Below are 24,902 nucleotides of genomic sequence, written 5' to 3' on the forward strand. Positions count from 1 at the left end.
AGTAGAATGAAAAGAATGTAAAAGGGTACGTGCAGAGAGATTTCTAAGAAGAATTTTCTTCAGAAGATAGGCAGGGAGATAGCATCAGTGTATGTGAAGTTGCAAGAAAAAATGTGACTCAAAAAGATTATCCTGTCAGACTCTCCGTCAAATTTGACACCAGGATAGGTGGCATGACTAGCTTAGGACTGTTTAATTGCTACCTGCCAGGTTGGAGGCTCATGTCAGAGGGTGGGGAGATTGCAACGAGTTTGTTGTAGTTGGTTACAGTAAGATAAGAAATGTGTGCAGTGCCCATCCATTAGTATATAGGATCTTTTTATACAGCAGGTGTTTAAATATTTGTTGAATGAATAAGTGAGTGAATGAATAAATGAACACAGGTGCTTATAAAAATCAGAGCGCTCACATATCTTTCTTGATAGGCTCTAAAAATGAAAAGCTTGAGGATGTGGAGTATGTCATTAAAAAGCCTTTCATTGAAGTCATAAGATGTGACATATTAATAGTCAGATTATTTGGCTCATCTATAAAATTTGGTTGGGTGACTTGGTAATTTGAATATTTTTCAATATGTGTGCAATTAACATCCTAATGAGGGTTTTGTGTTTGTTTTTGTTTTTGTTTTTTTGAGAAAAGCCTATTCCAGGTAAGTTTAAAAACACGCTATTGGTCATTGGAAATACTGTAAGATGATTAGTGAGCGATTCCAAAGCAAATAACAATTTCAGTAAAAATGGCTGCTACATAGAAAAAATTTGAACAACCTGTTCATAGTAGCTTGTGGTTTTTTTTGTTTGTTTGTTTGGTTTTGAGATGGAGTCTCACTCTGTCGTCCAGGCTGGAGTGCAGTGGCATGATCTTGGCTCAACGTCGAGATCTCAGCATTTGGAGGCTTAGGGGAAAAAATAGATTGAAGAGAGAAATTTTAGCATGAAGAGTAGAATGAAAAGAATGTAAAAGGGTACGTGCAGAGAGATTTTTAAGAAGAATTTTCTTCAGAAGATAGGCAGGGAGATAGCATCAGTGTGTGTGAAAAAATGTGGTTCAAAAAGATTATCCTGTCAGACTTTCTGTCAAATTTGACACCAGGCTAGGTGGCATGACTAGCTTAGAACTATTTAATTACTGCCTGTCAGGTTGGGGGCCATGTCACTTGAATCTCCACTTCCTGGGTTCAAGTGATTCTCCCGCCTCAGCTTTCTGAGTAGCTGGGATTACAGAAGCGCGCCACCATGCCCAGCTAACATTTGTACTTTTAGTAGAGATGAGGTTTCACCATGTTGGCCAAGCTGGTCTCAAACTCTCTACCTCAGGCGATCTGCCCACCTTGGCCTCCCAAAGTGCGGGATTACAGGTTTGAGTCATCGCACCCGGCCCATAGTAGTTTGTTTTGTTTCTGCATGCTAGGAAGCTATATTCACTGTTTATATATTGCTCTCTCCTGTATCATTTTATGTGTTTGGCCCTTTTTCTATCACGTTTGAGTAAAAAGCCTAGCTTAAATCAGTATCTGTATCCTCTTTTGAAATCCTAGTCATTTGGGATGGATCATAAGATTCCATACTATTTCATGAAAGGAAAATTGCTAACCTAAAACCTTGTTGAGGTCTAATTTTTAAGTGAAAGGTTAGTAGTATTTAATAATTGAACATATTATATATACAAGATGAATCTGAATCTTAATTTTAAGAAGTACAAGTGGCTGGGCGTGGTAGCTCATGCCTGTAATCTCAGCACTTTGGGAGGCCAAGGCGGACGCATCATGAGGTCAAGAGATCAAGATCATCCTGGCCAACATGGTGAAATCCATCTCTAAAAAATTCACAAATTAGCTGAGCGTGGTGGCACTTGCCTGTAGTCCCAGCTACTCAGGAGGCTGAGGCAGCAGAATCGCTTGAACCCGGGAGGCAGAGATTACAGTGAGCAGAGATCGTGCCACTGCCCTCCAGCCTGGCAACAGAGCAAGACCCCATCTCACACACACACAGAAAGAAGTACAAGCTCACTGTATTCTTTCCTGTTAATTCCTTATTCTACAATTCCTTGGATTTATTTGCTTAAATGATAGGATTTTAAAGAAATAACTCTGTTTTTCAGCTGTATTTTGGGAACGTTGCAATGAATTACAGGACATTGAGAAAATTATGGCTCAAATTGAACGTGGAGAAGCAAGAATTCAACGAAGGATCAGTATCAAGAAAGCCCTGGATGCCAAGGTATTGCATTTTATGTCAAATTATTATTAGGTTGTTTTAATTGTGTAATTGTGGTCAGCTTTGACTTCTTACTGCACATTCAACTATATAGGATTTAGCCCTACCGGGTTTTGTGAGTTTTTTTTACAGGTGTGGAGACAAGAAACTGTGAAAATAAAAACATAAGACACAGAGATAGAGAAAAAAGAGTTTGGGCCCAGGGGTCCACTGCCAACTGGAGCGTAGAGTTGGCAGTGGCCTGGGCAGGGTAGGTAGGGTGCGGTAATGGTGGTTAGTGATAGGGCTAGGTAAATCACGTGTTTTGGAGACAGGGGCTTAAGATGTTTAAGAAGCTGAGGCAAGGAGAAAACCTAATGTGTTAGCACTTTTTAAATATTTGTTAAGAATGTTAAGGACGTTAACATTTATGTTACTATTACTCATTTTTATTTTAGAAGAAAGGAACCAGGTACAGAAGCGGAACATGAAAGTAGATAATGGAATGTGACTGCTGCAGCACAGCATTACATAGAAACAGTTAAGCCCCTGGATGTTTGGGGGCCTTTTTGACAGCCGCCAAGCCTACTACAAGAGCTTGGAAGAGCGGAGTTTTGTTTTTTTGTTTTTAACTTCCCTGAGGAAGGAGATGTTTTGACTGTTTTGGACATTTTCTTCCCTAGCTGGCTAAACTGCGGGTGCTTTTATAGCGCTAGTGCTGTTACACAGCCGAGGAGCCTTGTAGCAGCCCTTATGAGGGCGTGACAGAGGGCTTAGAGCATTTTGCTTTAGGGTTTTTTTTTTTTAATGCCATTTTAGTTTTCTACTTTATAACCTGAGATTTATTAGTAAAATTAAAGATGATATGATTGTATATATGTATATATTTATGATTACATGTGGATAACTGTGATTATGATTATGTATGAGAATAACTATGTAGCTATATTTTAATTTTTAAATATAATATTTATGTGAGAACAGACTGAGGCCTTAGACCCTTGCTTTGGCTTTTGTGGAGTTTTTCCCTCCATACAACTAAAAGCACGATTTTGTTTAAATACACAGATTGCAAGATACAAGGCTCCATTTCATCAGTTGCGCATTCAGTATGGAACAAGCAAAGGCAAGAACTACACTGAGGAAGAAGATAGATTCTTGATTTGCATGTTACACAAAATGGGCTTTGATAGAGAAAATGTATATGAAGAATTAAGACAGTGTGTACGAAATGCTCCACAGTTTAGATTTGACTGGTTTATCAAGTCTAGGACTGCCATGGTATGTATTCCTTTCTTACTGACTTCCTCCAACTTTTTATTTTGAAAAATTTAAAACACCATATATCCTTCACCTAGATTCTCCAATGGACATTTTGGCATATTGGCGGCTCTCTCTCACTTTCTCTCTGTGTGTGTGTATATATATATATGTATACATACATACATAGAGCCTATATATACATGTAGAATCTATATTTTGTATTCAAAAATATGGGGACATCTATATTTTATATTCTGAAATGCATATCTGTATTTTATGTTCATAAGTATACTTAACTATATTTCTGAACCATTTGAAAATGAATTACAGTGTGAGTCTTCACCTCTAAATACTTAAGCATGTATCTCCTAAGAATAATGACATGTTCTTACATAACCACAGTCCCACCTGAAAACATTGATTCAGTAATGTCGTTTAGTGTACAGTCCATGTATAAGCTTTTCCAGTTGTGCTCCAAATGCCCTTTGTAGCCTTTTTTTTTTTTTTTTTTTTTTAGCATTGATGATCCCACAAATTTCACACAATGCATTTGATTGTTAGGTCTCTTTAAACTCTTTTAATCCACTTTTTACTTTTTGTAATCATGACTTGTTAAAGGTGTTCAAGTTAGTTGTCTTGTAGAATGTCCCACAGTGTGGATTTGCCTCATTACTCATTGTAAGATTTAGATTCAGCATATTTGGCAAGCATGCTATGAAAGTGATGTTATGTATTTTTGATTGCATCCCATCAGAAGGTACATTATGTCAGGTTGTCACACTATTGGTGATGCTAAGTTTGCTCATTTGTTAATATGGTGATCTTCAGTACTTTCCACTTTAGAGGTATGTTTTCCCCTTTGTAATTAAGCAGGTTATACTTGAGTCTATGTGAATGACTTAAAGATTGACTTTTAATGAAAAGGACTTGTTGCCTAAGTTGAATTTTTTATTAGGAAACAATATTTAAGTGCAAGAGATTTTATTTTAGCTTAGGTGTTTTCCTCCATTACTTCCTAATGTGAATTGTGTTCCTGTTCTGTTCTAGTCCTATTTAGCAGTGGTGTTCACGATGATATTTAAATACATGCAACACATTTTTAATGTTGGCATTGTTAATCTTTTGTCAGCCAAGGCAATTAGTACAAAAGTAGATTTATACAGCCTAAAAATTAAAAGCAACCAGAAACTAACAATCCAAACAATGTTTTTGTGACTAGTCATAAAATCGGATACATTTTTCGTAGCTGCTACTTATCATAAATATCTTTTTGTCCAAAAGTTGACCGAGTGTGAAACAATGCTTAGTATTTTGCTTGAGTCACTTTATATTTTCAGTTCAAGTTGAATAAAAAGAAAGGAAAAATCTGGGTTACTATAGTGAAGACATTAATTTTGGCAGATGCTTTAGAAGATCACGTATTTGTTAAAACTTTAACACATATTTAGAGTGTGTGGACTGTGCTCATCAAATTTATGGATGGCATATGCTTGGAGAGCTAGCAAATATTTTAGACCAAGCCATGATCCATAGGAACTAGAGCAGTTGGAATGATGGATCAGTTGAATCTAACAACACAGTATTTATTTACTTGTTTAGAGATAGAGTTTGACTCTTGCCACTGTGCAGTGGTGCCATCTTGACTCACTGCAACCTCCACCTCCCGAGTTCAAGCAATTCTCCTGTCTCAGCCTCCCGAGTAGCTGAGATTACAGATGTCTGCCACCACACCCAGCTAATTTTTGTATTTTTAGTAGAGATGGGGTTTCACCATGTTGGCCAGGCTGGTCTCGAACTCCTGACCTCGGGTGAGCCAACCGCCTTGGCCTCCCAAAGTGCCAGAATTACAGGCATGAGCCACCGCGCCTGGCCATCATGACATTTAATAGGGATAAATATAGAATGCTGTACTTGAAAAAAAAATGAAAAGATATATATGTTAGCAAGATACAGTAGAAGAATTGAGAATAAAAATGATGAGGTAATCTGTAGCATGAAGGACTGAGGTTAGATATAGGGAAGAATTGTTTGATAGGGTTCTTTGGGTCATTGAAATAAATTATTGAAGAACAATGTAGAATAGCTTTTCATTGGCCTTTGAAAGTGGAATTATATTTTGACTGTCTGAAGATGTTGGCAGTGAGTTACTTGGCCTTTTAAGGTCCCCTTTAGCACAGTGAATCTATGACTATGTTTAGAAGAGAACTCCTTTTAAAAGCCATGCAGGATAAATCTTTTAGCCATTTGGGATCTTATACATGTAATGATTTAATTTAGAGTACCACTAACAGCTTGTAAAAGACAAATGCCTACCTGCATTTGTTGGTTAATCATGTTTTAGAATATACATACCCTTTTCTGTGATAGAACAGTTACTGAATTTTGAGTTTTTATTTCAGTGATATTGTGCTAATTTTTTAAAAGGTTGAGAACTTAATACTGTTTTCAGTTTCTGGAATCATTAAACCAGTAGTCTGAAATGCATTCAGAATGCAAGGAAAATCTTATGCTATTTATAATATGAACATGACTGTGGAACTATATAACCTTATTTTATTTTCTAAGAAAAAAATCCAGTATAATATTACCAACCACTAGATGTCTCTGAACTCCCTTGTAAAAAATCTGTTTTTCCTCTATCTTCTTTTTACAAAACATTTACCTCTGTACTCTTTCTTTACCAAGAAATTTAAATCTCAAGTATATTTTCCAAAAAGCACATATTAATTATTTAAAGAATCATAAAATGAAATCTTGTCTGTTAAAAATGAAGACATTTCTGTCTTATTACCTTCTAGAAAGTGGAATTTTTTATTTCTAAATAATCTTCAAAACATGCCATAGTTTATTTTATATTTAAATATTTTAATTGAAAAGTTGTATTTAGCATTTTTTCTATCATGTTAAATTTTTATTTCTTTTCTAGTTAATGGATAATTTTAGCTTATGTTTCTGGATTTAGAGTCAAAATAATATATTTTAAAATACATATACATTTGGACCTTCTTTTTAGAATATTTCATGATAGTATCAGTGATTAGGGAATTATAGAAATGGATTGATAGTTCTTGATGATCTTCTTTCCTCCTTTCATTTTTAATGACTGTTCTGTGTGGTGAATCACATTCACAATCTAGAAAGAGAAACTGCACACTTTGAAAGAGGCACTTGTGATTTCTGAAATAAAAAGAATTTGTTTCATTGAAAAACCCCATCTTAGAACTACAGAGAATGCAGTTTGATTCATTATGTGAGTGTGTCACTGTGTTCAAATGAAAATCTTACTAATGATTGAACTGAGCTTACTAAAGCTACCTTTAAAAAGTCTTGCTTAAAGATGACTACTTTCTCAGAGACCTGAATGGTGTGAAATGCATCTTACAAAAAGTAGAAACCTTAATAGTTACATTTTATTCAGAGATCTCAAAGTACGGAATTCATGGTTCCTGACTTACCTAACAGTCATAAAGTGCTTAAAAGCATGAACTTCCACTTCTAAATATGCCTCACTTTGAAAGCCTTCAGCTAAAGGTTGCAGATTTCTTTGAGGCTCTTTTTCATTTAAAAATGCTAGCTATACAAAAGAGAAAATGACTTTCAGTTCAATTTCTCTGTGCTAAAAGGATTGTGATTTCTTTCTCTGAGAACTTGTGTGGTCTTTAAGTAAGTAATCAGTCTCTATTGAACTACATAAACAAGTAGGAAGGATATGATCAACTTAGCTTTTTAAGCTCAGAGCATATGAATTGCCCTACCATTTTCTTTCTAAGAAAACCATTTTAGAATGAGGTCATAGTCTTAGGATAGTCAAAAACTATTGGAGTTAAAAGGACTTTTACCAAGTAACCGTAAGAGGAAGTAATACTCTGTATTTATATAGTACCTTTTATATAATGCCTACCAATCCCTTTACCAACCTTAGCTTAATTTTCTTGCCACTCCTTTTAGGAAATGAATGTCAGTATAGTATCTCTGTTCATTTAGTGACAGACTAAACATGACTGGGAGATTCGAGAAGAATCTGAGAGGTCCGAAATATCTAGCACATTAGTCAGTTTACTGCAAAGGACATGTAGAAAGAGTACCCAAAATTCAATCAGTAATTCCTTGCGCCTTCTTAGGTCCTTCTAAGTAGTAGTTAAAGTAGAAAAAGCAGAATTTAATTCTCTGAGACAGGGAACATTTCTTGACAGAATCATTTATTGCATTATTTGCAGGGTTGCTTTGACTCTTAATTATAGTTTAAAAAAATTCTCACCTTTTTACCTCTGGGGAGCTTTTTCCTTTTCCAGCCAGCTCAAGAGCCTGTGTGTGCATTGCCTGTGGCCATGTATATGTTGGAGTTGAATCGAGTATTAGTAATTAGTCATTACAATTACCCTGTCGTTTGTAGTAGTTTAAATGCATTTTTCTGATAATATCTCAGAAAGAGAATCACACACTGTTGTATACAATGTAATAAAATTTCGTTGCTGTTTGTTTTCAAATCACAGCTTGATTATAAATGAAAGTGTTTTCTATTTAAAAGGTAAGAAAATGACATTCTCCATTAGAATTGTAGGAGAAAAAATACTTTTTAGAAAATAGTACTTTAGCTCTCTATTAACGTCCCTATTTTTTGGCTTATCATGAGGTTTTAAATGTTAATTAGGTTATTGGTTCAGCACAGGATATTTCATAAATTTATCAGTCCAGTCAGAAATGGATTTTCTTTATAGACACTTTAGAAAAAATGACAGTCAAATTAAAAAATTGCCAACTTGTTCTATAGTCACAGTAACTTCTATTTGCTGCTTATGGAGTGTAGTCTAGGAAATTTCACAAGGAAAGACAGCTACTCATGATTTTAACTTCTGTTAGTACTTAATTGTGTGATAACAGCTAATACTGATTTTTTTTTTTTTTTTTTTTTTTTTTTTTTTTGGAGACGGAGTTTTCGCTCTTGTTACCCAGGCTGGAGTGCAATGGCGCGATCTCGGCTCACCGCAACCTCTGCCTCCTGGGTTCAGGCAATTCTCCTGCCTCAGCCTCCTGAGTAGCTGGGATTACAGGCACACACCACCATGCCCAGCTAATTTTTTGTATTTTTAGTAGAGACGAGGTTTCACCTTGTTGACCAGGATGGTCTCGATCTCTCGACCTCGTGATCCAGCCGCCTCGGCCTCCCAAAGTGCTGGGATTACAGGCTTGAGCCACCGCGCCCGGCACTGATTTTTTTTTTTTAAGAGGGAATCTTACTTTGTCTCCCAGGCTGCAGTGCAGTGGCGCGATCTCAGCTCAGTGCAACCTCCACTTCCTGGATTCAAGTGATTCTCGTGCCTCAGCCTCCTGAGTAGCTGGGATTACAGGTGCACGTCACCATGCCTGGCTAATTTTTTATATTTTTGGTAGAGACAGGGTCTCACCATATTGGCCAGGCTGGTCTTGAACTCCTGACCTCAAGTGATCCACCTGCCTCAGCCTCCCAAAGTGCTGAGAATACAGGCATGAGCCACTGCACCAAGCCTAATACTGATATTTTAGAGAATTACATTCTTAGTAGAATATGAAAAATATGAATACATCATTCATAAAATTAATAAACTATAAAATGTACTGATATGTTCTTCTTGACTATAGAATCAAAATATTTAAAACCACAAATATTTATGCACTTAGGAATTTATTACTTCCTCATGCACTTAAAAGACTAAAATGTTCTTTTCTTATTAAAAAAAATTTTTTTTTAAGAAACAGGGTCCCTCTCTCTGTTGCTCAGCTGGAGTGCAGTGGCATGATCGTGGGTCACTGCAACCTCAAACTCCTGGACTCAGTGAACCTCCCACCTCAGCCTCCTGAGTAGCTAGGACTACAGGCACGTGCCACTGCATGGAGCTAACTTTTTTAGTTTTTGTGAAGATAGGGTATCACTCTGTAGCCCAGACTGGTCTTGAACTCCTGGGCTCAAGCAGTCCTCCTGCCTTGGCCTTCCAAAGTATCAGGATTACAGGCATGACCCACCATGCCTGGCCACAATTATTATTATTATTATTATTTCTTTGAGACAGAGTCTCACTCTGTCACCAGGCATCAGGCTGGCATGCAGTGCTGCGATCTCGGCTCACTGCAACCTCTGCCTCCCGGGTTCAAGCAATTCTCCTTCCTCAGCCTCCCTAGTAGCTGGAACTACAGACGCATGCCACCATGCCCAGCTAATTTTTTGTCTTTTTTAGTAGAGACGGGGTTTCACCGTATTGACCTAGATGATCTCGATCTCTTGACCTCATGATCTACCTGCCTTGGCTTCCCAAAGTTCTGGGATTACAGGCGTGAACCACCACACCAGGCCTCACAATTATTAATAGTTATATTTAAAGAGGTCAGCATAGCACGTGACCCAGAGTAGGTGTTCAGTGAATAAATGGGCATAGAACTGTTGTTTTTCAATTTGCTTCTATCCCATAGACTCCTACAGTTGGACCAGATTTGGATAGAATGCAAGCAAATATGCCAGTGGGTTGGAGTTCATTTTACTTTTCCTTTAATCTACCTTTTTCTAAAGGATATACTTTATTTGGCTATCATCCCTGCAGCTTTTATTTATTCATAAGCTTGAATAGCCAGTAATAAATGTCATGTGTTTTATTAAGCAACAATAGTGTTTGATTTGGGACCTTGAACTGTTGTAACAATCTGAAATTAAATACATTTAATACACTAACAGGAGTCCATTTAAGGTGTTTATACTTACATGTTACCTTGTGAGGAAATGATATAATATTTTTAAAATAGCGGTGCTTAAGCATCAATTATGTAAAATCATCATAACATTTAATACTTGTTTGTGAAATGTAGGATACGTTTCTTTGAATGTTAACTCTCATATAACTGCCCATCTGCATTTTAGTATAGACTGCCATTGCTTTTTGGTAGTATAGTAGAGATTCAAAAGTGACTAGGAATCCTGGGAAACATGCTGCAGAATATATAGGTGAAGACATTGATTAAAAAAGAGCAAAGGTGAAACAATGTCCATTTTGTTTTACTAAGAGCTATAGAAGAAAATTCTGACCTTTTAGAACTTTACCTAGAAATTCAGAGGCACAAATGCGGAGTGTAGTTTTTTGTGTGTCCTTGCTCATTCAGCTGCTTTTGACTTTCAACCATAGCAGGCACAGACCTTCTGTCATTCAGACTTAGGTAGGCTTAGTGTCTAGGATTTTAGTACATAGGAAATGTAATGTGGAGCCTCTTTAATCTCTTTCAATAAGTCACTTCAAGTCTACTGATGCTTTCTCTGCCTTTTGAATTGATGCTTTGAAGCTGAGTATTGGAGCAAAGGATATTTGAACTTAGTGCCTGGGATGATTGATATTCACCACACACTAAGGGGCAGTGCCGCTCCCTGCAAATGTTACATCATTTACTAAAGGTAGAGATACACATCCTAGTATTCAAAAATTGAAACCTGGGTGACTTTGCATTGAATAGAATCATAAACCATTAAAAAGGTATGGAGAACCAGGGCAGCACAATGTTGTTTAGAGTGAAGTTAAGTCTGTAGTTTAAAACAGGACTTGCAAACTGTGGCCCACCACCTGTTTTTGCGTGGCCTAAACACAAAGAATGATTTATATATATTTTTATTGGTTGAAAAAAATCTAAAGAAGAAGGATATTTGGCAATATGTGAGAATTATATGAAATTCACACTCTCAGGTTCATAAGTAAGATTTTCTTGGAAAATGGCCACACATTTGTTTATCTATTGTCTTTGGCTATTTTCATGCTACAATGCCAGAGCTAAATAGTTGTGACAGAGACTGTGTGGTCTACAAAGTCAAAAATATTTGTTATGAGGCTCTTTATAGAAACAGTGTGCTCACACCTGGCTTAAAAGTATGTGTGAGAAAGGAATAATCAAGGGTTGATATAAGTCTTTTTTTTTTTTTTTTTTTTTTGAGACGGAGTTTCGCTCTTGTTACCCAGGCTGGAGTGCAACGGCGCGATCTCGGCTCACCGCAACCTCCACCTCCTGGGTTCAGGCAATTCTCCTGCTTCAGCCTCCTGAGTAGCTGGGATTACAGGCATGCGCCACTATGCCCAGCTAATTTTTTGTATTTTTAGTAGAGACGGGGTTTCACCTTCTTGACCAGGATTGTCTCGATCTCTTGACCTCGTGATCCGCCCGCCTCGGCCTCCCAAAGTGCTGGGATTACAGGCTTGAGCCACCGCGCCCGGCCCGGGTTGATATAAGTCTTATCCAGTTCTTTAAGAAAAGGGTTAGCTGGGCGCGGTGGCTCACGCCTGTAATCCCAGCACTTTGGGATACTTTTTGTATTCCTAGGCATTTTATTGTCTTTGTAACAATTATGAATGGGAGTTCACTCATGATTTGGCCCTGTGTTTGCCTGTTATTGGTGTATAGGCATGGTTATGATTTTTGCACATTGATTTTGTATCCTGAGACTTTGCTGAAGTTGTTTATCAGCTTAAGGAGATTTTGGGCTGAGACGATGGGGTTTTCTAAATATACAATCTTGTCATCTGCAAACAGAGACAATTTGACTTCCTCTCATCCTATTTGAATACCTTTTATTTCTTTCTCTTGCCTGATTGCTCTGGCCAGAACTTCCAATAATACGTTGAATAGGATTGGTGAGAGAGGGCACCCTTGTCTTGTGCCAAGTTTTGAAGGGAGTGCTTCCAGTGGAGTAGCACTTCTAATTTCCTTCAAGAGTGTTTCCTTCGCATTACCAACTTGGCTAGTTGTTTACCCCAAGAGGCCTAGCTTTTGGCCTGTCTCAGCTTCCTCACTTCTAGCTTAATCATTTCTAGCTTTTGTTTTAAAGTAAGACTTCTCCTTTCACGTGAGCAGTTAGGGGCCATTTTAGAGTTCTAATTAGCCTAATTTCTGTATCATTATGTCTCAGGGAATAGAGGGAAGCCTGACGGGGGAAGAGAGATGGGTGAATGGCTGTTTGGTGGAGTAGTCAGAATACACCCAACATTTATAAACAAAGTTGGCTATCTAATATGGGTGTCATTTGTGGTACCCCAAAATGATTATGATAGTAACATAAAAGATAACTGATTACAGGTCACTGTAACAGATATAATAATAATGATTTTTGAAATATTGTGAGAATTACCAAAATGTGACACAGAGACATGAAGCTAACATATCCTCTTGGAAAAATGGCACCAATAGACTTGTTCAATGCAGGGTTGCCCCAGAGTTTCAGTTTGTAAAAGCACAGTATCTATGAAGCTCAGCAAAGTGAAGTGCAATAAAACAAGATACGTCTGTACTTTGATCCTAACTTAGCTGTATTCATCACTCATGCTGTGCAACATTTCCCAAGTTGATTTCTACCAAACGTTGTCAGGATGTGAAAATAGATGATATGCAGAACAAGAGTTCTGTGTTCAGATAGAATTGGGACATGCTGATGATACTGAATCCTGCCATTTACACTTCCACTCTGCATTAGAATGCTAAAAGCTCTGAGAAGTCCTATCATAAAGAAATTTGATTAACCTTTAACAAATCCAACATTTCCCATACACGTTTGAACCCAGAAATTTTTTCACTCCAACTATTAACACTACAGAGCAGTTTTCCATTTGTTATTTTCCTCTTCTCTTCTGTTGTCTTTATTGTTTTTGCATCTCCTCTTTTCTTCCTGTGTGCTATTTTTCTCGAACTTCATTTTTAAATCCAGCATGGGGAAATGGTGAGAGAAAGAGATAATTAGGCTATAGAGTTTTGGAAAGAGTTTGAGGTCCTGTGAACAATTCCCTATAATTCCCCGCAAAATAGGAAGATTAAGTGGTACAATAATCTAGGAGAATATATGAAAGGAGAAATTATAGAAAAAGAACGTGCTTTTGACATTATGAAATTTCTCAGTCATTTCATAGTCACTTCATTATTCAAAAAATGAGTCATTTTTTATTGGTAATGTAGCCTTTCTTCTTCTAACTTGTAGTTTTAGCTAGTGTTCTATTTATGATAACATATATTGCCTTAGGCAGTCATGAAGCATGTGAATAAAAAATGGAGTTGGTATCACTAGAGAACATGACATGACCTATGCTAGGAAGGTAACACCCATACTTGTCCATTCCTCGATGTCTTTCTCTAGAGTCTTAGATTAGTTTTCTGTCTAGAGTAGTTCTTGACAGGTTAAAAAGAATGAAGGTAAGAACTAATTACACAGTTCATTTATAATCATTTTGAGGTATTCCACTTCCCTGCATAGGAGGCTGTCTCAAAACTATTTGTTTTTTTTTTTTTTCCTGAATCACCCATATGACCCATGAATATGTATCTAAAGATATCTCCAGTCACAAGCAACTATTACTTATTGAGAATAAGAATAGCCAGAGGCTATAGCTTAACGATTCACGAATCAGCTTTACATAAAGGCTCCATCTAGTCTCCCTAGAAACCAACGGATCAAATCTCATCAGGGTCAACGTAGCCCTTTCTATAATAGATAAATTGAATAACATGCTGTTTAATTTGTATGTGTATTATTGAATGAAGCTATGAAGAATATTTGGTCTGCATACTAAAGATATCACTATTGTTTTGGTAAGTAAGGAAAATTTCAGAGTTACTGCTTCTAAATTATTTAACCCTGAGTAATTGAAGATACACAAGAAACTTGAACGTGTCAGTGTTATGTAAGATTGTTTTTAATAGGTAAACAATAATTCATTAATGAACAACTTTTTTCTGGCTAGACTCTCTGGTTTTCTGCCTCCTCTTGGGCTTCATTTAGAGCCCCAAATTCATTTGCCTGGATAGTTGATATTATTTTGTATCTTATATTTCCTATGTTGTATGCCATTTTTGGGGGATTTTATTTGGGAAGATAAAACTGAATTTTAAACAATTTTCTGTTCTTAAAAATGTTACACATTGCCCAAGACTTAAATGTTCATTGCAGAAAATTTGGAAAATTCAGGCTAGTATCAAGGGAAAAATAAAAGTTATCAATCAATGGTTCTACTCTCAGAGATAGCTGCTGTTAACCACTAGTAACATTGTTGTTAATCTTCTTTTAGCTATTTCTGTGTATATGTGTATATAATAATACGTGTCTGTGTATTCTATTTCCAGATTACCAAAATTGTAGTGAGTTCCCAGTTTAACACTGCTCTAAACGTTCTTTTGTAAATCTTTGTATACATCTCATTTCCTTACGATAAGTTTCTAGGAATGAAATTGTTAGGTCAAAGGGTATGAAAATTTTAAGATCCGTCGTTGAAATTTCCAATTTGCGTTCCAGAAAGGTAGTGTATTAGTCAACTTGGGCTGCCATAACAGAATGCCCCAGCCTGGGTGGCTTAAGGTACAGGAATGTATTTTCTCACCCTTTCCGAGACTGAAAGTTCAAGATCAGGGTGCCAGCAGGGCTGGTTTTTGGTGTGCCTTCTCTTCCTGGCTTGCAGATGGCCACCTTCTACACATGATGTTCTCATATGGCCCATTCTTGGAGTGCATGTAGAGAAAAAGAGATCTTGGATGTCTGTTTGACTTCTTAGAAGGACACCAATCCTATTGGATTAGGGCCCCACCCATATGACCTCACTTAACCTAATTACCTCCTTAAAGGCCTCATCACCAAATACAGTCACGTTGAAGGTTAGGGCTTCAAATGAATTTTGCAAAGACATACTTCAGTCCATAGCATATAGTAACATTGACATTTCGTCAGTGAATGAAAGTTTCCATTTCAACATCTTATTGTCAATTCTAGATATATGTACCATATATGTGCACATGCACACAAGCATGTACATATCATTGCTAATTGGATGAAGATTGCATTGTTTTATTTTGCATTTCTTTGGTCATTAATTGCTGTCAAACTTGATTTTAATGTTTGGGCTTTTTTTTTTTTTGGTGAGTTTTCTATTCCTGTACTTTGACCATTTCTGTGTGTGTGTGTGTGTGTGTTGGGGTTGTTCTTAATTTCCAGTAAACCTATATTCTCTCTTGAGTGTTTAGCTATTCTGGCAGACATTTTTGCTTATACAGAAAAAGAATCATATTTTAAAATATTATTTATTCTTTGATATTAAATTATTATTTACCTTTAAAATATAGTAAAGTATACAGGGTTAATAATATATGAGATTCCATATTAATGAATCATGTTTAATGCTCACCATATATTCATAAAGAGTATTTATAGTTTGCGTGCATTGATTTGCTGGCAGTGAAATATAGGTAGTGGCAAGGTTAATGTAAAAATCTTTTCAGCTACTACTTGCCCTGAATTAACAAATAAAGCAGTGTTTCCTGTGATGTAGTCCCCAGAACTCTGATCCCACAAGATGTCTGGTGAGAAAAGAGCCTGTTGGTTAAATATTTTTGACCACTGCTGCATCCTGACGCCCTGCCTAGTGGTTTAAAGTACACATTGGGAACTGAAAGGCTCTGAGAAGCCATGTAGTAAATACCTCTGTTTAACTTTTGTAAACTGAGTACTTCCAAAACTTACTTTGACCATATAACATCCCCTTATATTTTTTGTTTATGTGATATATGTTAACTTTTTATTTTGAAATGTTTATACAGTCACAAAAAGTTGTAAAGAAAATGAACAGGGAGGTCCCATGCAGCCTTCACCAGTTTTCCCCAATAGTAACATTTTGCAAAACTATAGTAAAATATCAGAGCCAGGAAATTGACATTCATATAATCTATAGAGCTTGTTCAGATTTCATCAGTTATATATGCACTCATTTGTGTGTGTGTGTGTGTGTGTGTGTGCGTGCGTGTGCGTGTGTGCGTGTGCGCGCGCACACAGTTCAATGCAGTTTTGTCATGTGTAGAGTTGTGTAACCTTCACCACCACAAGACTCCATTGTGCTATCTCTTTACAGTCACACCCACCCTCTCTCCTCTCCCTAGCTCCTGGCAACCACTGATCTTCTCTCTTTCTATAATTTTGTCATTTAAGGATGTTATATAAATGGAATAATATGGTATGTAACCTTTTGAAATAAGCTTTTTTAATTTTCACTTAGCATAATTCCCTTGAGGTTCATTCAGATTGTTAACTGTATTAATAGTTCTTTTCTTTTTTATTGCTGAGTAATATGATATGCTACTATCATGATTTGTTTAACCAGTCACCCATAAATGACATTTACCCCCACTCCTTGTATTTGGTGGAATCTATTAATACCCTGTGTGAATATTGTTCTGAAGAATAGCAGTTTTGGAAATTCTGTATCACAGAAATCATGCAGTTAAATAATTGTCAGCCTTTTAAATATTATTATTGAGTTGCAGAAATTAAAAATCTTTTTATTATTTCATTTAGGAATTCCAGAGACGCTGTAACACTCTGATTTCATTGATTGAGAAGGAAAATATGGAAATTGAGGAAAGAGAGAGAGCAGAAAAGAAGAAACGGGCAACTAAAACTCCAATGGTAAAATTTTCAGCATTTTCCTAACTTTTAGGTAGATCCCATTTTTTTTACATAATTAAGATGCCTATATTATGTTTAATGCCATAGTGATACCTGTTAATAATAGCTGGTTTTATGAAATACTAATTTGCTTTGGACAGAAACAGAATTACATCACAACCACATTTCTTATTTGTTTGTAGAACATATGGTTAGGAACTTCCTAGTAACCAGGTTCTGTGTTTTAAAAAATTCCTCATGAATCTAAGCAGAAGTATAATGCAAGTGAAATCTTTTGGATTGAGACTAGAGCTATCATGGGGGTAGCAGAGGGATGGGGTGGGATGGGATGGGGCTGAAGTTGAAACTAGGAGTACTGATTTGATCAAGTAAGTTTTCTGATGTTTGTGGAACCATGAGTACAAATGGGAACTCTCAGCAGACAACAGCTTAGCTTGGTAATAAATGAACTGTTGAATGATAGGATAACTTGATTTTAATCCAGTCAGGTTGCTTGGTATAGCTGTACTTTAAGATATTCTTTAATAGATCGTATTATTTGAGTGTGGTTAAGTAAACTGCCATATTTCATCGAATCTAAGATGCCTTCCATTGTAAGACACAGCATTATTTTATGTACCACTGAGAAAAATGCTGCCAGGTGTAAATCGTCATCAGTTGTAAGATGCATCCTGATTTCAGAGATGCTAAAATGTGAAATAAATGTGTATCATAGAAGATATGAAATATGGTATGTTAAAACCTATCAAAAGGTAAAAAATATATATACTCATAAATAAAATTTTGCCCAGAAGGCATTAAGTAGTTCTTTAAGAGATGAGAGTACATTTATAATACCATGTGTAAGTAGATATTTGACGACTATTTTTGATGGGTGTTTTATGTCTTTTCATAAAAAGAAATATCTGAAGGTTATTTTACATTGGGTTATATAGTTTGTTGGGCTATATAGAACATTAACTGTGAATATAACATTTAAGTGAATATTCATGTTAAAATTTTTTTTTAATGCATTTACATCCTAGATTTAACATTGTTGGGCCATTTAAAATGTGCATATTGGAGCAGAACATTAAATCTGTTTCCATTTTAGTCACAGAAAAGAAAAGCAGAGTCAGCTACTGAGAGCTCTGGAAAGAAGGATGTCAAGAAGGTGAAATCCTAAAGCCTAGAAATAAAGTTTTAAATGGGAAACTGCTATTTTCTTGTTCCCATCTTCAAATGCTAATTGCCAGTTCCAGTGTATTCATGGTACTCTAAGAAAAATCTCTTTGGTTTTGATTTCTTGCATATTTTATATATTTTACAATGCTTTCTACCTGAAATGTGTAGCTTTATATTTTACGGCATTCTAGTATTTTTGTGTACTGTATTTTGTGCATTTCATGTCTTCATCAAATCCTCTCAGTCCTTGTTCTTTTGAAGCTTGTGCTGAGGTTTTAGCTTTTCTATGTTTTATATGCCGCTGCTTTGAAAGAGAACCTAGATTCTATAGTTGTATTATTGTTGTTTCATACTTTAAATTTATATGGCTGTGGAAAAATGAATTAAAATGATTTGAGGAGAAAGACTTTTTCACTTCTTTGTTGCTTTCTTTTCTATTGAGTCTGGGCTTGTATGTGTTACTGCATACTGTGATTAGCATAATAATTGTTTCTTTGAGGTCATCTAAATATTTTTTTTCCTAAAGGAATAAAGGGTGAGGAAAGAGAAATATTAAAAAAACCTAATATTTGATACTGTGCTTGCTGTCAGTATGCATTACATTTAAATTATTCTCTAAATATTCAAGTGGGAAAATATAATAAAGAAATGTCTATAAGAAATTTAATTATTTCCTGTTTTTTTGTGCAGTAGAAAGTAGTTGTGTTTACTGAATTGTGTTGCTTACCACTGTGTATTTGGTTCAGAGTTAAAGCTTTGCTTGCTGACTTGTGTGTGATCTTCTGCCCCATAGAGCCAGTTCAGCAGGGCCTGGGTGTAACATGTAGAATTATTAACAACTAAGTTTAGAGTATGAAATAAGCACCATGCATGCAGAAGCGGGGCTGTATTTGTCAGGATTACAGTTATGCTCAGGTAACAATTTCAAAGTGTCAGAAGTTTTACACACCAAGAATTTTTTTCTTGCTCACACTGCATATCTTACGCAGGTCAGAGGGATGTGGGAATGGGAAGGGATCTGCTCCACACATTAACTGAAGGTTCCAGGATGACTAAGGCTCTGCTATTTTGTGGCTGCAACATCTGGGACATGTGGCACTTAGGCTCTTTACTGCCTCTGCTCAGAAGTGACACATATCACATCCACTTATATTTCATTGCCACCAGAGTAGTCATGAGGTCCTATATACCTGAAAGAGAGCTGGCAAATGTAGGGAAATAAATGGAATGTCTTAAACATTACTGCCTCTCTCACAGAGACTGTCAGTTCAGGAATGAACCTGGGTCTGTTACATGAAACTTTTAGTATGGAATTAATCAGTCGGGGTCAGGTTATAAGAAAGCAGGGAAAATGGATCTGAATCTAGTGTGAAATACACAACGAATAAGCAAATGACCAACATCATTTAAGATCGATACCTTATTCAGCCCTCTCCTAAAATCAACTGTAAATTTCCAAATGCCATTTGTTTTTGTCCTGGCATTTACTTTTGTACTGGCAATAAGATCACTGCTGAAATATGATAACTTACCCCTTTCTACTAAGATTGCCATGGCATTTCATCTACTGTTTCCTAATGTATGGTAGCTACACTGTTTATAGTTAGGTAGATGGTTTCTCTTGCCTTCATGAGAAATGATTGCAATTGGGTCTGAGATCTGGGTGGTGTATCTGTGTAGGTATATCCTTTTCTCCTTTCATATATGTCTGTTCTGGTTTCTAAGATCTCAAGCTTTCTTCCTTTCCTAGTTTTGTTTTCTGAGACACAGTTTCATTCTGTCACCGAGGCTGGAGTGCAGTTGCGCAATTATGGCTCACTGCAGTCTTTACTTGGCTGGCTCAGGGGAGTCTCCCTCCTCAGCCTCCCGAGTAGCTGGGACTACAAGTATGCACTGCCATGCCCAGCTACTTTTTGTATTTTTGTAGAGGCCGGGTTTCACCATGTTGCCCAGGTGGGTCTTGAACTCCTGGGTTCAAACGATCCTCCTGCCTTAGTCCCCGCCTAAGTGATGGGATTACAGATGTGAGGCACCACACCTGGCCTCCTTTCGTAATTCTTTCGTAGTTTGCTTCTCACCACTTCCAAATCAATAACTATCTCTGGGCAAGAGTTTTTAGTTCATTTAAAGTATCCTGCAATCTAACCTATCCTATCCTGTAATCTAACCTATCCTAACCTAACCTAACCAAGGGCCTCTATTTCCAGGCCAACCCAATTCTCAAAGCCACAGCATTGTGGATATAGTTACTATTTAATGCCTTTTTGACCTTTGATCTTATTTGTTTCGTTCATTAACTTTTCTTCTTCACCTCAGTCCAAGAATAAGCTACTGTCACCACGCAGTGAATGTCTGAATCTCTTTTTATGAATGAACTCTGCCTTCCTTCAGTAATTGTACCCACACTCTGAGGTCTCGAAAGTCCACAACGGTGATTAGATTCTTGGTCAATGTTTATTGGATATTCCTGATCAGGAAAGCAACTGCAAGGAGTGTCTTGTCTTTTGATCAGGCGTTGCAAATCACTAAGGGTTATTTTTTTTAAACTCTTATCTTTTCTCCACAAATTCTTTTATTAGGGTTTATGCAGTGTCTAAATCAGAGTCAATATGAGAACATATGGTGGGGAAGAGACTCAGAAAACTTCAGAGAAGACCATCACATCTCAGAATTTTATGTGACCATCATTCTCCCTTTATCTCTGGATACAAGTTAAAACAAAGTCCAGAGGAACAGAATCTAGGCCTTCCATCTAAGTTGGTTGTATGAGTATTTGGATCTAATGATCCAATAAGCCAAAAATGTCACACACTGGAAATCTATTTATTCTAGGCAGACCTAGCAGCAGAACCTTGCAGCTCCTGCAGTTTGAAGTCATGGACAAGGTTATCCTAGCTCCTAAAATGAATATTTACACCAATACCAGCACCTGGCTGTTACACATGGGAGATTATATACTGGCCCTACAGCAGCAGTGCTTCAAGTTTGAGTACTAAACCTCAATCTCTTTTGTGGGACTTTACTCCCCAAATGTCAGTGCCTGGAGAATACAGCTGCCCTGTCTTCTGAGATCATGTCAGTGTTAGGGAAAGAGGTGAGATCCGGGCTCCATAAAGGGATGAATTATGGCAGTGATTGGCCAGGTAACTTGGGAATATTTAAATTCTGCCTTGGCCCTATCACCCTGGTGTCTTCTGCAAGAGATGAATGTGCCTAAAGAGTGGCAAAGGAAGGAAAGTAACATTGGGGGCACTGGCTCCCAGACTATTTCAGCACTCTACTGAGCTGACCACAAGGAAGTGGTCAGTAGACTTAGAGTAGAGTAGAGAAAGTAGAGAAAGTGTGGAACTTTCTTAGAGAAAGAAAGTGTGGAACTCAGAACCCAAACAGGATAAATAGCTTAGCCTTTCCCTTAAGTCAAAATCAGATTTCTGAACTTGCTGTTCCAATGAGAAATAATATTACAGATATTACAGCCACCAGCTCCAGAGAGAATGAACCCAGAAAGAGACTTTCTACCCGTATGGGGTTGTTTATAGTCTCAGGGCTCCACCCACTAGAAGCTGTGGTTCCACAGTGTCAAGGAATCTTACCCATCAATTCAGCACTCCTCCACTACTTGGGTAGGAGGCTGGGAGCAGACTGCAGAGGAACTTTTAACTCCTTTGCCTAGAAGTCAATATGGACACTATGCTTAGCTTGCTTAGATGCTTAGCTATGACTATCAGGTACATTCTTTTTATTTATTTATTTATTTTATTGCATTTTAGGTTTTGGGGTACATGTGAAGAATATGCAAGATTGTTGCATAGGTACACACGTGGCAGTGTGATTTGCTGCCTTCCTTCCCCTCACCTATATCTGGCATTTCTGCCCATGCTATCTCTCCCCACCTCCCCACCCACTGCTGTCCCTCCCCTATTTCCCCCCAACAGACCTCAGTGTGTAGTGCTCCCCTCCCTGTGTCCATGTGTTCTCATTGTTCAACACCCGCCTATGAGTGAGAACATGCGGTGTTTGATTTTCTGCTCTTGTGTCAGTTTGCTGAGAATGATGGTTTCCAGGTTCATCCATGTCCCTACAAAGGACACGAACTCGTCGTTTTTGATGGCTGCATAATATTCCATGGTGTATATGTGCCACATTTTCCCTGTCCAGTCTGTCATCGATGGGCATTTGGGTTGGTTCCAGGTCTTTGCTATTGTAAACAGTGCTGCAATGAACATTCGTGTGCACGTGTCCTTATAGTAGAATGATTATAATCCTTTGGGTATATACCCAGTAATGGGATTGCTGGGTCAAATGGAATTTCTATTTCTAGGTCCTTGAGGAATCACCACACTGTCTTCCACAGTGGTTGAACTAATTTACACTCCCGCCAACAGTGTAAAAGTGTTCCTATTTCTCCACATCCTTTCCAGCATCTGTTGTCTCCAGATGTTTAATGATCGCCATTCTAACTGGTGTGAGATGGTATCTCAATGTAGTTTTGATTTGCATTTCTCTGATGACCAGTGATGATGAGCATTTTTTCATATGTTTGTTGGCCTCGTGTATGTCTTCTTTTGTAAAGTATCTGCCAGGTACATTCTTACAGTATATGCTTGATTATGTGTTGATATGTGGCTGGATTATTGACTAATGCAAAAGGTAACAGAAGAGGTACCATTATAGAATGCAAACCCGATAACTTTCGGTGAGAATCACATCACCTATGTGGGATTTCTTATTTTCTATCACTTTTATTTTTTTGAGATGGAGTTTCACTCTTGTTACCCAGGCTGGAGTGCAATGGCGCGATCTCGGCTCACCACAACCTCTGCCTCCTGGGCTCAGGCAATTCGCCTGCCTCAGCCTCCTAAGTAGCTGGGATTACAGGCACGCACCACCACGCCCAGCTAGTTTTTTGTATTTTTAGTAGAGACGGGTTTCACCATGTTGACCAGGATGGTCTCGATCTCTCGACCTCGTGATCCACCCGTCTCAGCCTCCCAAATGCTGGGATTACAGGCTTGAGCCACCGCGCCCGGCCCTCTATCACATTTTTTGATTATTGGCGAGATTCTCTATCAGGGAATTTGAATCTTTGAGACAATGATTTACTATACCATGGTGTCACAGTATTTTGAGTCTTCTGGGAAATGGCAACTACTGCTGCTTATGATACTGGGAGAAAAAGTGATACTTTCACATGCTGTTATAAATGCACATATGCTTAAATTTGAATATGGATGGACTATGTTTTTAAATGATTTGTTGGGTATTTTTGTAGCTCTTAAAGAAGCAACGTAAACTACATGTGAATAGTTCACATGCCATAATTTTCCACATGTGGAGACCTTCTGCAATGCTAGGAAGGTGCTGTGGCATGCCAAGTTGCACTGCTTAAGTCTCATGGAACTGGAACTAGTGATTGTATCTCTCAGAATGCAGGGATATGGATTTACCATGCTGAAGGAAAACATTCAGAGGCATATTCAGAATTTTCATCTTTAGGCTTTGAAGACAACTATACTTGGTTTGGCTTTATTTTAGTTAGGCTTCATGTCAGTTACCTTTTGCTGCATAAAAATCTACCCTAAAACTCAGTGGCTTAAAACAACCGTTTGCAACTCCTTATTCTGTGGGTTAGCAATTTGGGTTGGGCTCAGCATCTCATGGGCTCAGCTATTTATAGCTCACCTAGAAATAGGTGTCAAATTCCTATTTATACATTGAAAGAAATCCTTATAAGTTGAATTAGGGGTATTAAATTAAACTCCTAGTAAAGTTGACTTCTTATAACCAGAATGGTTCATAGTCTGGGAAGAAAGCAAAATACAGGAAAAAAAAAATGCACTTGAGGTCAAAATAGTATGGCCAAAACTAGGCAGTGAGATCAAAATGCCCTCTGTTGTTTGAGAATACCCTGAGGTTCAACATATTTATTGAGGTCCAGGGATGGTCTCCCTATGCTGTCACTGGGCCCAAACTCAGACAAGCTTTTTTGAGGCAGGAGACCTCTACCTTTACTACCTAAGCTGTTTGCTTCAGAACAGGCTTTCCTGTCACTTTTGCTGACATCAAAGTTGTCAAGATCTGTGATCCCATAATTGCCATGGATGATGCTAGACTGTGTACTGTCATTCATTATGAGTAAATTAATGTATTTGGGGCAAAATGTCTCAACTCCCGTCTCACTGGCCCCTAAGTGAGATCCCCACTCAGTCCACTGTTGGGTAAAGATGTTCCAGCAAAAGTGGTTTGGAATTCAAACGCTTGAGTCATCTTTCTGCTGTCGTAGTCGTTTGATCTCAGAAGCTTTGTTGCTCTTTCTGCCACTGGACCTTGGCCATAGTCATCTCTGTCCCTCCTGACAGATGTCATTAACTTTACATATTAAAATGTACTCGTGTATTTATTATTTATTCATTTGTATATTCATGCATTCATTTGTTCATTCTTCATTTTTAATTGCACCTCAGGTTAAACCCCAGGGAGAAGGGGTTGTGGCCGTGATCCCTTCTCCGACAGAATGCCTTTCAAGCTTTGTATCCATAGGGACAGTCTGTCTCTGTTTTTCTTTTATTGCCCTTGCCTCTCTCCTTGGCTCCGTGTCTCTATCATCTTGTTACTTGCTCTCACTTGCTCTTACACTCAAACAAATGTTAAGTAGCTCTCTCCTCAGGCACTCTAGTAACTCACTGATTAGCTAAATAAGAAAAGGTGGGGATTATAAGGAAATCAGCGAGCAGGAATCGAGGCAGGTATGCTCTTCATCTCTCTCTGGTGCTACATGATGTCTCTCTCAATGTCTCTGTTACTGTCATTCTCTCTTTCAGCATCCCTGCTTCTCTGTGTATGTG

The 24,902-nt window shown here is 37.6% G+C and overlaps 1 protein-coding gene across 8 annotated transcripts in view; it reads left to right on the forward strand.

Annotated features, from left to right (window-relative positions):
* The window catches only part of SMARCA1 (SNF2 related chromatin remodeling ATPase 1), a 77,231-nt gene extending 58,770 nt beyond the window's left edge, over positions 1-18,461 (forward strand). For 2 of the 8 annotated variants that reach the window (XM_039464088.2, XM_039464091.2), the window contains 4 exons: positions 2,101-2,219; positions 3,264-3,476; positions 16,783-16,924; positions 17,919-18,461. In XM_039464088.2, coding sequence (XP_039320022.1) covers positions 2,101-2,219; positions 3,264-3,476; positions 16,783-16,917 — 467 coding nt within the window. In that variant the 3' untranslated portion in view covers positions 16,918-16,924; positions 17,919-18,461. The remainder of the gene's footprint in view (positions 1-2,100; positions 2,220-3,263; positions 3,477-16,782; positions 16,925-17,918) is intronic. The other 6 variants (XM_039464090.2, XM_039464093.2, XM_039464086.2 and 3 more) reach the window with 4 other exon arrangements.
* The last annotated feature ends 6,441 nt before the right edge of the window (positions 18,462-24,902 follow it).

The sequence above is a fragment of the Saimiri boliviensis genome, chromosome X (genome assembly GCF_048565385.1).
Source record: "Saimiri boliviensis isolate mSaiBol1 chromosome X, mSaiBol1.pri, whole genome shotgun sequence".
NCBI lineage: Eukaryota > Metazoa > Chordata > Mammalia > Primates > Cebidae > Saimiri > Saimiri boliviensis.